The sequence below is a fragment of the Lepidothrix coronata genome, unplaced genomic scaffold (genome assembly GCF_001604755.1).
Source record: "Lepidothrix coronata isolate B3197 unplaced genomic scaffold, Lepidothrix_coronata-1.0 Scaffold37, whole genome shotgun sequence".
Lineage (NCBI taxonomy): Eukaryota > Metazoa > Chordata > Aves > Passeriformes > Pipridae > Lepidothrix > Lepidothrix coronata.
This window is the reverse complement of record NW_016690217.1, coordinates 6,550,400-6,566,262: the sequence shown is the minus strand read 5'-3', so window position 1 is coordinate 6,566,262 and position 15,863 is coordinate 6,550,400. Positions and strand designations below refer to the sequence as shown.

The 15,863-nt window shown below is 38.1% G+C and overlaps 1 protein-coding gene across 17 annotated transcripts in view; it reads left to right on the top strand.

Annotated features, from left to right (window-relative positions):
- MEF2C (myocyte enhancer factor 2C) overlaps window positions 1-15,863 on the top strand; it is a 135,297-nt gene that overhangs the window by 83,320 nt on the left and 36,114 nt on the right. For 10 of the 17 annotated variants that reach the window (XM_017812632.1, XM_017812633.1, XM_017812631.1 and 7 more), the window contains 2 exons: window positions 13,456-13,515; window positions 13,661-13,798. In XM_017812632.1, the coding sequence (XP_017668121.1) occupies window positions 13,456-13,515; window positions 13,661-13,798 (198 nt within the window). Of the gene's footprint in view, window positions 1-13,455; window positions 13,600-13,660; window positions 13,799-15,863 lie in introns of all 17 variants that reach the window. The other 7 variants (XM_017812643.1, XM_017812639.1, XM_017812647.1 and 4 more) reach the window with 2 other exon arrangements.

Below are 15,863 nucleotides of genomic sequence, written 5' to 3'. Positions count from 1 at the left end.
GATACCTATATATGTGTAAATATAATTTGACAATTGTGAATTGACCTGTATCAATAGTAAACAGATTTAGTAGGACTAAACTCACGTGATAGTAATGCCCATGAGAGATTCACAACTGTAGCCTGAACAGAAGGGAGGTGATTCTGAGCTTGGACTTGAGGTGAAACACTGGGTCCCAAGGGTTGTAGAAACTTCTTTTGTCTCTCCCAGAGATTAAATTTTTCATTGCTTTCTGTTAAGGAGTCTGAGAAATCCTCTACTCCTGTACTCATGGGAGAAACGTTCTTAATTCCACCTCCTTTTTCATGAAGGGTGATTGAGTAACAGAGCTGACTAAACCTAAACATTGTACAATTAAGTCTGCTTACTACTGATCTCCACAATCAACTCAGTGGCAGGAATAAAAGTACCCGTTCAATTCTTGCTATCGCTATGTTATTCTGTTGTCTTGTGATATAGCATACCTCGGGGAGAAACAGGAATCTTGCCAACTTTGCAATCAATGTCAGTAAGCTTTGCTGCAGCTTATTTGAAATTTTCACGTTGTGGAGAAACCCTAGGCAAACCTCAAGACTGTGAACCTCTCTATAAACACTAGGACCAAAATTCTGCACTTCTGAGTTGGAAAAATTTTTGTACTCTGATTGCTTATATGCCCATTGACCTCTTCATGAAAAGGATCTTCTAGCGTTACTGACTTTCATTGAAATTTTAGTTATTTAGGACACTGCTGGTCCCTTCACTACAGTAAGTGCTGTTTGAAAGGCTGGGCCCACTGAAATCAGTCAGGATCTCTTTGCCAGATCTTTGATTTGAATATATCAATAGTAAGAGGCAAAGTGATGTGTATTTTGAGGTAATCTCATCTTCAATCTTATCACAGTCTCTGCTTTCTTTGGCACAGTTAGCTTCTGACTGATTTTAAAATAGAATTTTTGTATTTAGACACAGAATAAATGTTAGAAACCCTGAAATTTTCCTTTATCACCCCAGGTAATACTCTTTACCTTTCCTCTAGGTTGTTTTCTTGCACTGTAAAAGCTCTACAGAGCTTACGAAAGAGCTCTCACCTCTGTGGCAGCAGGCTGCTGACTGCACACAGCTCAGAAGATAGCCAAGATAATAGCATAAGTAAAAGAGCTTGCCAAAATAATTTCAGTAGGAAATGCTGTTGTTCCATATCTCGTCATGATGGTTTCAAGTTTGGTCTGTAGCTGGTCCAAGCCTCCAGCATGGCAAGAACGGGAGTAGTACTTTACTACCTGTGGATTTCAGCTCCTTGTTAGGTAAGGATCCTGTATTCCTTGTACACAGCCTGAGCATGTTAGAGAAAAAGTCAAAATGTTACTGACTTCTGATTGTTTTTCTCAAGATAGCCAGAAGTTAATCAGGATTACCTTTTTTTCAGGAACACAGTCTTCAAAACACTGTGTCTGTGTTGCAAAACACCGTGAAGTGACCTATCACATAGGAGGTCAGTTCTTTAAAACAAATGCAGTCCTTCAGACTGCTCTGGATTTGGGATTTTCAGTCAGAAAAGTTCCCCTTCTTATATGTGACATGACTCTGTGAGACTCTGAGAAAACAGCTGTGGTATCTGGAGATGTGAGTGCCCCCACGCTATTTATTGCCTTTCCTGCGTTGGAGGTCGCCACCTTCACAGCGGAGTCAGAGGAAGGGAATGCATGCCCACCTCTTGGCTGCTCCACCTCTGCAACTCTAGCATGGGGTGAGCAGTGGCAGGTGGCAGGGCAGAGCAGGCAGCCCTGCACAGTGATTTTTGCTGCAGCAGCAAGAGATACCAAGGCTGGTCAGAGCCCACAGCAAAGCTTTCACCAAGTGAAACAGAACCTGCTATGCCCATGTTCACAGTGTCCTTCATGCCTATCTCTTCCAAGTCTTAGAAAAGTTAAATAGGTTGAAATCTTATTTATTTGTCCAGATCTCCAGCAGAATTAGGGGACTCAAGTGGAGACATCTTTTGTAGCCCACAGAATTTTCTGCATGTAAAGACCATATGATTAAAGATTTTAAGATCTCAGACAGTAAGACTTTGGCTGGCCAATATACCAATTCATCTTACAAACCTGTAATTGTATCCAAAAAAAGAAATCCAGTTTTACAGTGAAAAACCATGACGTTTAGAATGTTTTAGCTGCTTCCAGAAGCTAAAACATTCCCTTCCCTTCCTTTCCCTTCCCATCTCCTTTTCTTTTTTTCTCCTTCTCGGCCATGATTTTCCTAGTATCTCTGTAAACTGTGTCTTGAGTCTGCTTCTGACACTTCTGTTTTCTCAATAAGAACTAGAAGCTACTCTTTTTCTAAGGTTTTCTTCTTTCCCAAGCACAACACCAAAACTGACCATTATGTTGTTAATTTAACTTATCTTCTGTTCAACAATGCTGCAGAGGTCAGCATGTAAAGCAAGTTTTGCAGGTGTATGTGAGGGTCTGTCTGTCTATATCAAATTTAGACTCCTGGCTGAGTACATTGCCACTTTCTCGGGTTTTTCCTTCTTATAGCATGCCAATCATACTGGTGGATACTGTCATTTGGCTTTTTATAGAGGAAGAACTATAGTAAAGTGAATTAACAAAGCCCATGAGGGAAGTTGGTAAGAGAATTGGAGCTAAACTGCATCTTCTGGAGGTGCAGTAGCAGATTAACCCTCGAATAATCTTATGTAAAGGGGCTTTTGCCTCCATGATGGCACAGTTTGCAATAATGGAGATTTAGAATTCCCTTGCCTGGAAAGCTTCCTAAATTATCAAAAACATTTTCAAAATCTGACAAGTTTTTGCTAAATTGGTCATTTTTGATTCTTTCCTTTTGTGAGAAGTGCTTACTTCTCTCGAGAAAAGAGCAAAGTGCTAGGAGCAGTATAACATATAAAATTATTATCAGGAAAATACTTTGAGGAATCAGCTTTTGGGGATAATCATCCAGTTCTGGAGTTTCATCCAACTACTCCATGCAACTCCTTACTGTACTTTCTCACTCCTTTTTTTCTAGTGTTTAGTTAATTTATCTGGAAATTTCAGGTTGCAAAGTTTCTGTCTGCATTTTACCACCCCTGTAGGATTTTCCACAGGAAAACAAAACCCGGTTCTTTGTTTCTAGCAGATGACACTTTGGTAGGCGTATCCTAGTATAGAGATTTTAGCAGCTCTTTAAGGATAGACACAATTAGCACAAATGTTTCAGGTAAATGGCAGAACTTATACATACAGGGGAAAAAAGCCATCTTAAATCAAATATGAAACTCAGCATTGTTTAAGTTATCTGTTTTCATAGTTTAATCATGGGCCAGTTTGGATTCTCAAATACTGCTTTCTTACTCTAAACTTCATTAAGAGACTTTCTTCTCTTTATCCTTGGTGACAACTTGACTCTATTAGCAGAACAGTCAGCTGATGGGTACTGGTTTGTGCTATTTAAGGCCTTCATACTGCAATGAAAGAGGAGGCTAGAGTTTCAGAGATTTAACCTCTATTGGAATTTACTATTTTTGAAAAATATATTGATTTGGCCATTTTTACCAATAGATGAACAATTATGACACTATAAAAATAAGTGTTCTTCTTCCTTTAAAATGAACTGCTATTCAGCAACATTTACTCATTGTCATACTGGTACTTTTTTTTTTTTTTTTTTGGTGATACCCTGTCATTTGATCCACCATAAAATAAGTGTTCAAATTGTGGAGGAAAAACAAAGCTGTTCAGAACATTGATACATTCAAGATTTTTATGGGAAACCTCCAAAGAAAACTCAGGTGCTGAAGGAAGTGGTATTCTTGTCTTAGTGGGTGGTATTTTCACTGCTGAGTCAGTACTGCAGAGTTTAGTGCTGCTGGAGGTGCCCTGTTTCAGATGAAATAGAAAAGCAAAATGTTGTGGTTATCAGAGATTCCCTGGCCCCATGGTTGAGAGTGAAGGTGTTTGCCTCATGGTCTAGGAGAAATTCCATCCCAAGTAACTTATATCATGTGTTACAATTTTATTTGTCTGAGGTACCTATCATTTCTGCTTCTGAAAACTTCACTGGCTATTGTAGCTACAGATGTTGGTGATATATTCTCCCCAGGATGGTTACATTTTAATGATCTGTAAAGCAGTTCCTAAACATATAATTTCACAATCTCTGTGGAATCTTTTAGAGCATAAATAATGCTCAAAATATATGCAAAGAATAATTTGTATCAGCTGTCATTCTTTCTGGTAGTAAGTTTTTGTGGCAGAAGATTCTGTAAATATATGTGTTACTCTGTATGTCAAATTCCTCAAGTTCCGCATTTCACATTTTTTACGTATTTTGAATATGGCATTTAGTATTAAAGGTTCCCATTTATATCATGGAAAGGCACCAGCTGCTTTGAAATAGTTATTTTTTTCTGCAGACATTTATATTAAGCCCTGCATATTTCAAATACTGTATATATCAAGAGATAGTAACACTGATGTAACAAACTTGGTAACACCACTGTACATCTAGAATAACTTGACTGGTATCTATCCAGCTGTTCCAAATCCAGCTACAGATTTACACTACTGTAAATGAGATCTGACTTCAGCCTTGTATTTGTGTATATGTCTGACTAAATTAGACACAAATGAAAATGTTGAGGGTGGTGCTCCATCTGGAAGTGCTGGAGCCAGAGGAGGATTATGATAAACGAACATAAAAAGAAAGAGAGAAATAACCTGTTGATGATTATAGTGTTTATTTTTAAGGGACCTCATATTCCCTAAAGAAGTTGAAATGAACTACTGTAAAGTTTATTTTTCCATTCATACACTTTTGTGTCTGACAGCAAAACCTAGTACAAATCAAATATACGATGGCTCATCAATAACTTCTTCTCTTTTAAAGATGCTCAATAAAGCTTAGAGAAAACCTGGCCACTTAAATACTTCATACACTTCAATGGTTTTGAAAAATCAGTCAGAGATGTTATGGACTGATATTATGCTGTGGCCAATGGGCAAAGGCGAGTCAGGGATGTAATTACTCTGGCATTAGGTCATCTTTGCAGCATTTGGCAATACAGGTCTGGTTGCAGACTGGTTGTGCGCCTGATAGTGAACTAGTGGAAGGAGCCAGAATATAGAAGCTTCATCTTCATGGAGTTGTTCCACAAATACTGAGTCTTGAGAAATAGTGGGGTACTATTTTCTGTAAATCTGCCTTCCAAGATAGGTGATGGAAAATCAGATATTTACCACTAGGCTGTGGTGCTAACCTTCATTCTGCAGAAGGCACAGATTCATGGGAGGGCAGCATGCAGAAAGAATGGTGGGAAAAGCAGAGCAGTAACCTGAAGGTTTTTGTCTTTACCTACATCTTCTGTGTTTCTGTAACTCAAAGGCAATGCCTGTGACGGGCCTTTGAACTCTCAGTAAGGGGTTAGAACCACTGAGATACTCAAAAGGCACTAAAACGAATATCCTGAGAACATCTCTGATCTAAGTAAATAATCTGCTAATTTTGTGCATGAAGTACGGACAGTCAGTCTCTGGAACCTTGTCAGATCTTTTTAACACAAGAGAGCAGAATTTGACTATCTTTTCAAATACACGTTTGAAAAACAGCTGCACAGAAGTTTCGTTTTAATACAGTCTTTGGGTGTAAAGGATGCATTCGACAGTAAATTTTTAATAACAGTTGAGAGAAATTGTGTTTGTCCAAGGCTGATTTCTTTTCTTTTTAAATCTCACATATCTGTAGAGTGGATTTTATCAGAAGCTGTAATCACAACTAGGTCAGCATTGCGTTTATGTCACTAATCTTAACACCTCTAATTAATCTCATTCACGTGAATTCATTATTTAGGAAATGCCAATCTTGTCTGGAAAAGCACATCCCTTTTTTTTAACTCTGCTAATCCAACACACAAGCAATATTAAGCTGGTATTAAACTGCACCATAACAAATGGAGTCTGATCATGAGTGTGTGAAGATTTCTGAAAAATCCGTCTAAATCTGAACAAAAATATGCTGGGAAGTGATCTAGTAGAGGGTGTGTATGCATATATATAGATATATGTATAGATATATATACACATATTTAAGTGTATATATCTGGAAAGCACAATTGCTGCGCTCCTGTAGGCTGTGACCACATGAGAGCCAGGAAGTGTGACAGCAGCATGGGTGAAGAGAAACACACACCAAAAAAAAGCTCCAAAGGGAGAGGAGCAGAGCGTCCCAATCAGCACTGCGGCCCTGGGGACAGCCATCTATGGCCATGGGGCAGCAGGTGTCAGCGGGAACAGGTGCGGATGGCAGGGATGTGTGGCATTGCTGGGGACCCTCTCCCCACTGACTGCAGCCACGCCGTGCCAGCCAACACGGCCGGCCACTTGATGCTCCGCTCCCGTTGTGGATTCCCAGGCAGCCGGACTCAGCGGGTGCTGCTGCCTGTCTACTCTGTCAAGGCCAAGGAAACACAATCCCCTCCATTGAGGGTTGGCATAAGAATCCTGTGTCAGCTGCCCCGGGGGATTTTTGGGGTTTTCAGACATTTTGCGCCATGACAATGGATGGGAATAAGCCTGAAGGATGAGGAAATGTCCTTAATTAGAACCTCAAAAGTTATTCTGACCTAAATTCTCCTCTTAAAAGCAGTTTAAAAAGTGAAGTGATGGACAGAAGTCTTTTGCGTGTCCCATGAAATAATTGTGAACATAGGAAGTTGAAAGTTTAGTTGCATACACTAACAGAAATTTAATATAAAGCTTTAATGCTGGAATCCTCATGTGATTTGCTTTTGTTTCATTCAGAGAAAACCCTGAAGGATACATGGTTTAGTTTAGCTACTGTGAGATCTCTGAATCTGACATATACTTCTCTTTATACTTAAAAGGCCAAAATTGCCCCCTGTAATTTAAGTCAATACAAAACAGAAAAGCACTGGCAAGTTGGTAAGACTGAACATTAAACAAAGGTATTGTGCTTGATCGCTTTTAGAAAGTAAACAAACCTCTTCCATCTTCCCATCTCCAGCCTCACCATCTCTCCAAAGGGGTGATCTGGGCACAGCAGCCAGACAGCAGGGTATGCTCTCTCACACGGATGCAGGAGATGCACTGTGGAGAGGCAGAAGGAGATGTGGTGATTCTGACCAGTCTGCTACAGGCTGCAAGGTCAGCACAAACAGACAGCACCTCCTGAGGACTTCGGGGCTGCACCACATGCACTGCCTTCCAAAGCTCCCCCATCCCCAAGTTATGTAGTACAGCTATAGGGAACAAAGAAGCAAAAATCCCACTATCCCAGTGCCCTTTTGCAAAAGCATGGATTTTGTTTGGTTATATACTGACACTACAAAATAATATAGAGGTCTCTTGGCACACGTCAAGAGCGTGAGTGGAAGAGGATAGGTAGGAACCTGGTGCGCTGATGATCTTGCAGCACACATATACAAACCTTGCCAACGCACCGGTTGATCCTTCGTAAGCAGAGAGAAGCAGGTGTTATTGGCAAAGGGTGTCGGCACTGTTTGGTTTCACAAGAGGTGTGATTAGAGAAGGTACTTGAAGGAGGAGAGAATAATCACTTGGCATGCAAAAATGAGAGGAAAATCCAAGCAGAGGGTTTGGTGTATTGTTGTGAAGAGCCCACTTATGTGTATTCATCTGAAGAAGGCAGGTGTACAGGACCAGACAATGGATTTTTTTTTTTTTCTTTGAAACCTCAGTGAAAATAAAGTAGCAACAAAAAGATTAGCATGTGGTTATAGAAGTTCAGCTTTATATAAGCCCTCTAGCTTGTTTCAAAAGGATTACAAACCACAAAAGCATTTTATGATTTATACAAAAGAGGTAAGAAATGTTCCATTTTTCTGTGTTACTAGCATGCAATTTTTTGTGTGTGGAGCTTGTTAGATAACATAAATGTAATAATGTTTTATCTGATTCTCCTAAACATACAATTAAAGTATATTAGAACCAGCATACTAGTTTATGTTCATTATTAAATGTAAAAATTTAAGAATTCTGCATTAATGGAACATAAAATTTGAGATTTTAGTTACACATAAGTCAGAGAATTCAGATAGGTGGTTCCCATAGCAACCTATCTCTTCCTCTGTGTTTTTCATTTCAGTAGAACCTTTCATTACTTGATTGCACCATACATTGTATTGTGCAATTTCATCATAAAATTTCATCATTATATAACTGAGAGGAGAGTGGAGGTTGTCTTCATGCAACATTTTCTAACTTTAATGTTTCTGATGCACAGAGAGCAAACAGATGCTTAAATAAATCAGACCCATGACCTAAATGTTTTCTGCTCTTTTGGGGGGCCTCCATAACTTTGACTGGGTTCTTTGGAATCACAGAATGACTATAACTAATAAAGCAGTTGAATACAATAGCACATCATTCTTTTGTCTGCCTTGCCACATCAATATGTGGCTCCAGTGAGAAAAAAAAGAGACAAAACCATTCTTCATTTGTGACTAAAAGACTTATTCCATCCAGATATAGGAAAGAAAGCGATAGTGAAAATGGAGGGCACTTGAGGTTTTTGTCTTCTGACACTGGAATATAATTTACCAGATTGCAACTCTGTGGATTGTCATGGATACTAGTGGGTCTGTCAGTAAAAGACATTATGGTGGCTTCTAGGCAACATAACAGATATGGGAATTTGTAGAAGTAGACCTGTAATTCTGAATTTTTCCATACTGTAAAGTTTGATTACAGTTGAAGACCCAGTGAGATCACACTTTTCATTACACAAATGAAGATAGTGATTAACCTTACAATAGTTAGGTCTTTGTTGCAAAGAATATCAAAATGGAACAGAGTGGGTGGGTCTGAACCTTTTGGGAACCTCATCAACCAACCAGGTCTTTTTAATTTGGCAGCTATACTATGAGCATTTCCAAGCCCTGGAGTGCTGAGAGGAGCAGTTCCACAGCAGATGAACCTATTAAGAAGAAAGATAAGCAAACTAAATGTTAAGATGAAAAAAAAAATAATTTCTAACCTTCTACACTCATTCTGCTAAAGAAATGTTAAAAAAAAAGGAGGATATACAACTGCAGAAACAGAGACTAGATTAGGAAAATGAAAGACTTTTCCTTCTCAAAAGACTTAAAATTGCTATGATATCCATTGCCTTGATAAAATCAGACCTGTCTGTTAGTGCCATATTTTCTTTTGTGCTTCTGTAGTGATGATACATTTTGCATGAAATGAATGTAAATAGTTGTTTATACTTCATTTTACTGCAAGCCAGTATGTCACTAAGTCAGCACTTCTCCTCTGAGATTTACAGAATAGGTTTTAGACTCAATTGCTGGCTCATGAGATTTCAGCCAAAGGTTGTTTTCCTTTAGCCATTTTCTTTTTCAAATGCCTTGGCTGATTTTAGGTTATTGGAGTCCAATATAATTACTTGTTTAATTGCTTGGAAGAAGTAGAGCTTCTGTAGTTGAAAAATGGCTTACTTTCTTTAAAAATAGCTTAAATCTGGCTTGGGGTTCTCTAGAATGCAATGCACTATACAATTGTGTAATTTTATCCTCTTAAAAATTCCCTGAATAGTCATTAAATCTTTGGAAACTAGCTAATCTTCAGAAGGATGTGATAGATCTGGCTATTTTCCAGGGTTTGCAAGAGGCTATGACAGCTTAACATCAAAAGAAGAATGGTTTCTAAATCACTGAAGGACTGGGTCAAAGACTCCAGAACCAGCCTCTTCTTTCAAGAGGTGACACAGAATAGAGGAGCAGATGAAAAATTGACACAAAGTCTAGAGAGCTTGTGAATAAGGATGGATCAGTTTGATATTGGTCAGTGCAACTTTTAGTTGTGATGTACCAGTTTCTGTTACATAGAAGCACAACAGTGAAGGAAAAAAAAATGAAAGGAAAAAAGAGAGAGATTTAATGTGGTAGTTAGTGATATGGAGGAGAGTAGAATAACAAACAAGGCAATAAAATAGGGAATATTGTAGCCTGTGTGTTGAGAAGCCAGAGAAAATGCTAAGATATTCAGGATCATTATTTCTGTCCTAAATACCACTCAGTACCTTAGTGCAGAGGGTATGTATGTCAATTCCAGCCTGCTCTCCTCTCCAAAGGAGGACTGTGATGTGAGCATGTCTTCCTGTCCCTATGTAGTCTATCAATCTGTTCTTCTGTCTTTTCCCTTACTACTTGTTTTATTCAATGCCAAGCAAATCTAATGCAAAGTGAGTGATCTCAAAGACTATGCAATTCCAACAAGTTTCATGAAAATTATATGTTCTTGTGCAAAAAAAAGAGAACAAGAAATTAATTCCAGAAAGGCTCCCAGCTGAAGGCAGCATTGCAGCATGAGTCTTTACAGACAGAAACAGCAAAGGATCAGCAGAAGGATGGGGAGGGGACAAGAGAAGTCTCTGGAGACACTGACACAGGAGATCTCTGTGTATTGCACTTTACCCCAAAATGCAATTCACGGGGAACCAGGCATTAGTTCCAGCACTTACAAAGCAAGGAGCTGTGCCTCTGACTCCAGCACACACGTGAAAATTTCTGTTGTCTAACCTTACCCCAGCTCAATGAAACATGTTTTTGTTGGGGGTTTGTTTGTTTGTGGTTGTGTGGTGTTTTGTTGTTGGTTGTTTGTGGGCTAGTTTTTTTGGGTCTGATTTTTTGTTGTTTTGTTTAGATTTTGGTTTGGCTTGGTTTTGAAGTGTGGTACACAGGGAACAAGTGCGCTGCATTTGTGAGCTTGATTTGCCATATCAGGCAAGGTACCAGCCAAACACACTAAACTGAGGGGGTTTGCAGGGGAAAAGGTTGCCTCTACTCTTTAGGGCTAAAGTTAATTTTGGCTAGAATACCAAAATGATTTTACTAAATTTAGTCTTTGGCTTTTCTCGTGAAAATGGAGACTGCCTTTTCTCTGCCTGATGTGGCAGCAACCTTTATGAAAATAATATAAAAATAAATATGTATGAAAATAAAACATTTCTATGCTGGGAGGGAATCTGGTCTCTTTGGAGATTGTTGCAAGACATATGTTGGCTTACATTACATTTCCTCTTCTGTACATCTGAAATATGCAATAAATCCCTGAACCTCTACAAACCACTGTTTCACATGATTGCTAAGTAGACATTTGAGAGCTTTAGGCCATTGTGAGTATGCTGAGGACAAGATGCATCTGCTTTCACCCAAATTGCAGCAAACAAGGAGTTGGGAATGATGGGAGGGGAAGAGATTCAAAGAGGCTGCGAAACATTCACCATCTTGTCTTTTCGTACTGCTTTTTATCTGGGTTGTCTAGTAGGATGATGATTGTGCAGCTTCCTTCCCTCACATATGCCCATTCATTTGCAGCTTTGTTGACCTCTGGGAAAAAAAGAGAAAGAGGTCATTGCCATTGTAAATAGAGGAGCTGAACTGTCATCTCAAAGCCTCAAAAGGAGGCTCAAAGGAGTTGAGGATGCCATCCAGTCCAGCTCACATCCACATCAGTCCTCAGAGACTCCATGGGAATCAGCAGGACTCCATCAGTGAATCAGATGAGCTCAGGGAAAGAGTGCTGATCTTGGTTTCATGTCCGGACAGCTTGATCTAATCTTGAAACAGAATATTTTATGTATTCAGAGGACAACTGTTTTGTACTTCTATGAAAAGTGTTAGTTGACATTAGTTATTCAGATGTAAAGGCGACATTTTACTTTTAATATATCATATTGTGTCTGTTAAATCTATCAAACAGCTGATTGCAAAACCCTCTTTCTAATTGGCTTGTTTCAAGCTAGCAGCAGTAGAAATTTTACATGATTATGTCTGTTCTGCTAACAGAGCATTTAAAAGACAAAAGAGACAGAGAGCAGAAAAGAGATGTAGAGAATCATTCAGGTTGTTTTAGCATCTTAAGGTTTTATTCCAATGGATTTATAATTTTGTTGGTGTGGTAAAAGTAGCTCATGGGATTAAACTTCAAGTCTCTATAGATATGAAGTTTGAAAAGAAAGTTCTGCATTGAGCCAGCCTTGCACAAATAACTAACTCTGTTTCAGAGTTCTACAATATGGTATTGGAAAGCTTAGATCTCTTAGTGATCACCATCACTTCGCTTGGTTGATGAAAATGTGAGATTCAGGGGGTTTTAGTACATAACTATTAAATTAAATATATAGTATGGAAACAAGGTATGAAGTTATAATAATTGAGGACATTAACAGTGTAAACTGGACATTGCCATAAAGAAAATATTTAGGAAATGTACAATTCCCAAAGAACAAAAAGCTCAGATGAGAAGCAATGTTTCTGAGAAAGCAAAAAGAAACCAGACAGAGTATCCCACACTAATAGACAGCACAAGCATAGCCACTTATTAACACACATTATGTGTTATGTGATCTTTTTGTTGAAACTGAGCTTGCTTAGCCAGGTTTCAACTCAGAATGGACTGCAAGCTGACTAATAAAGTTTGTAGACAGCCAAATGGACTTGGAAAAGTTTTTGAGTAAGACATTCTTGAAGCTAAAGTTGAGAAATCTTGAGAATACTGGCTTTATGTACTAATGCTTGTATATGGGAAGTCCACACTTTCTTCTCATATTCTTTTACCTTAATATAGGCTGTGACTGTTCATCGGTGATCTGTCAAGGTAGATCAGTTAAAACCTATTTGAAGCCAGGCAACCATTCTGAACTCTAAACTACTGATTTCATTCTGGGTTTAAGCTTTTTCATCTCTGTTATTTGTCTTGGTGATGATAATCCTGGTTGTGAGGGTTGATTTGAGCTGCTAAACATGAAATTCTTCTGGTTTGACTTTTCACTGAACATCTGTTTTAGCAGTGCTTTTTCCTGTACATTAAGCTTCAGATCTGTGCATTTGTAGCACTGTAAATTAGTCAATGAAAAGTAAATACTGTGTCTAGATGCTCTTAATTGGTATTTCACAGCCATATTATCAACTCCGTTCTCCCTCTTGTTCTGTCAAAAGTGTACACTGAAGAATGGCATTGCTAATGTCATCTCTTGAATTCAATTTAGGTAATCTTTCTTCTTCTGTGATGAAATTCCTAAATTTATTTCCTGTTGGTTTTTTGTTGTTTCTTTTTCCATTTCTTCCTCCTGTATCTTTCTTTAAAGACACCAGTGTATTCCACCTTAAGCAGTATGCGTCCTTTGCTTTTAATGTTCATTGACTTCAAATTAATAAATATGTTAAGTTTGTTTTCTCTTAAAATTAATTACATTCTGGGTATGTAACTTAATCCTTTCCAGCTTCAGAAGAAAGAGGTCTGCATGATCCTCACTTGCCACTCATAATTGGAGACCTACAGCACCAGTGTGGTGGATTACTAGTCACTTTCTTTCCTTAAAGCATAATCTAAAACCTTCCTCTGATGAGCAGTTTGGGTTTTTTTAACGCTGCTGACTCTTTCTTGCAGCATGTGTCAAGGATTGAACTTTCCAAATTATGTATTTCAGACGTTGAGAAAGAAAGGACTTAATGGCTGTGACAGTCCAGACCCCGATGCAGACGATTCAGTAGGTCACAGTCCTGAGTCTGAGGACAAGTACAGAAAAATTAATGAAGATATTGATCTAATGATCAGCAGGCAAAGATTATGTGTAAGTACTCTGAGCTTCCTTTAATTTTTTTTACTTTCTGATATTTCTCTGAACCTGGCAGGCATTGAACAAGAAAGAAAACAAAGGTTGTGAAAGCCCTGATCCTGACTCCTCTTACGCTCTCACCCCACGCACTGAAGAAAAATACAAAAAAATTAATGAAGAATTTGATAATATGATCAAGAGCCATAAAATACCTGTAAGTACCAAAGGTTAGATGGCTGTCTGCTGATAACTGCTGCAGTAACAAACCATAACCCTTTCAGTTCTGGCTTAAGGAAAACATTTGGCTTTAATAGCCAAATATATAACTAAACACTGTGGTCAGAAAATTTCACACAACATATTTTTCTTCCAAGTCTCTACCTCTGACACACAGACAAAGCCTACTATGGATGAAACCTACAGAAGGAAGTGAAATATACATATATACATTATATTCACTTGATTTACAGAACCGTTTTACCACACCACTTGCCCAAATTATACCTAAAAAATAACAATGGAAATCTTTCTTTGTGCACAGGCTAACAAACCCACAGAGCACTTTCTGAGATGATATAGAAAAAGTTATGTAGAACTGAAATTACTTTATATATAGTAATGAGTGTGTTTTGTGCATGTCACTTCAGTTCTCAAGTGTCTCTGCTAAACTCAGTTGCAGCACTGAAGGGTTACAGCTACTTGCTCGCTGCAGAGAAACAGACTGCATGAGAGCCTAATGGCAGGATTCAGACATGTTTGTGTGTTGGGGTGATTTTACAGCTTTATCAGAGAATTTGCTTTGACCTCATCAGCATTTCTTTAATGCTTTAACATGAGCTAAATTTTGTTTTAACCAAGTCAAAATTTCTAACAATATGCCTTTCCAGATATCTAAGAGAAATAACTCTGCATGTGCTATTTCATTTGCACAAGGTATACAAAGGATGAATACTTTGTGATAATGTTTGATACTACATTTATAAAGTCAAGAAAAAAAATATGGATGTTTGGAGGTTATATTTGGTCTATTTTCCAAATGTGTGTGGAAGACAAAGTCAAAAACCAAAGATTTGCCTGGGTCCAAAAAATCATTTGAATTTGCATAGGTAGCTGCTTGTTTCTGAAAGAGAAGAGATGATTTGTATGTGTTCATTCATTGTTCCCACATAAAGGCTGCATGGTTTGCTACCGAAAAGGTTATCTGTATACCAGAATGAGCAAAATGTCTTCTGTAGTGCTAGTCAATTGCACACACAAAATCTGACACCTAAGACGAGGATACCTCTTAAGGATGCTGAGATTCTGTCTCATGCAGTGTACGTGTTCTTTCCATTAATTCTCACCAGATAGATTTTCTCTCAAGGTAATTAAAATTTGAAGTTCTCACATCATGCCCAGTATATTTTGGAAAAAAAAGTAAAAATATAAAGTAATACTTTCCCAGAGACTATAATGGCACCAAATTAATATTTAGAATGGCTGGTTAAGGATGTCCAATGTGTATATAAAATATCAGGGAGAAAGACATATATATTCCATCTTTTTTTACCTCTATTTTTATTTGCTTCTTTTGCAAAGCTGGTTTTCTCAGAATAAAAAGCTCTAAAGCTGTCGCCATGAATTTGGTTCCTCAGGATGGAACTCGGTTTGACAAACAATGACTGCAGCATTTAGGAAGACTGTTATAAGCTGGAATGCTTAACCCTTTTTCACATCAAAATCTCACCAATTGCCATTCTTCCATTCCTTTCCTCTTTCAAGGATGACTTTTGCCTTTTTCAAATCAAACCGACAGAATGTTCACCAAACTACTTTTCTGCCTTAAAAAAGCGTTTGAGATGATCCTTCAGAACCTCTGTTTATCTCGTGCTACCCCTGTTTTTGTTCCAGAAAAGCAGCACATGTTATAATTATCTGAAATCTTAAGACATGAAAAAGAACCAAAACTTGGAAAAGACCCTCATTCCTGTGGTAGTGAGCTCTATCACTTTCTTTACCTCCATAAGCATTTGGGAAAATTGTCTTTTCTATAAAACCAGGAAACTTATAGGAATTAGGAACAACACGTTAGTCTGAATGGAGTACATCAGTTTTGTCCTCCCAAAATTAATGGAATTTCCCTATGGCTGCATTAATTAAATTAAACCTTTTGATGTCAAATATAGTCCTACTTCAGCAATTACCATGATGATTTAGGGGATAATGTAACTTCCTACTTTCAGGGATGTTACGAGGTATGGTGTATTAATTGTTTTGTGAAATTACTTCAGAGATGTTTC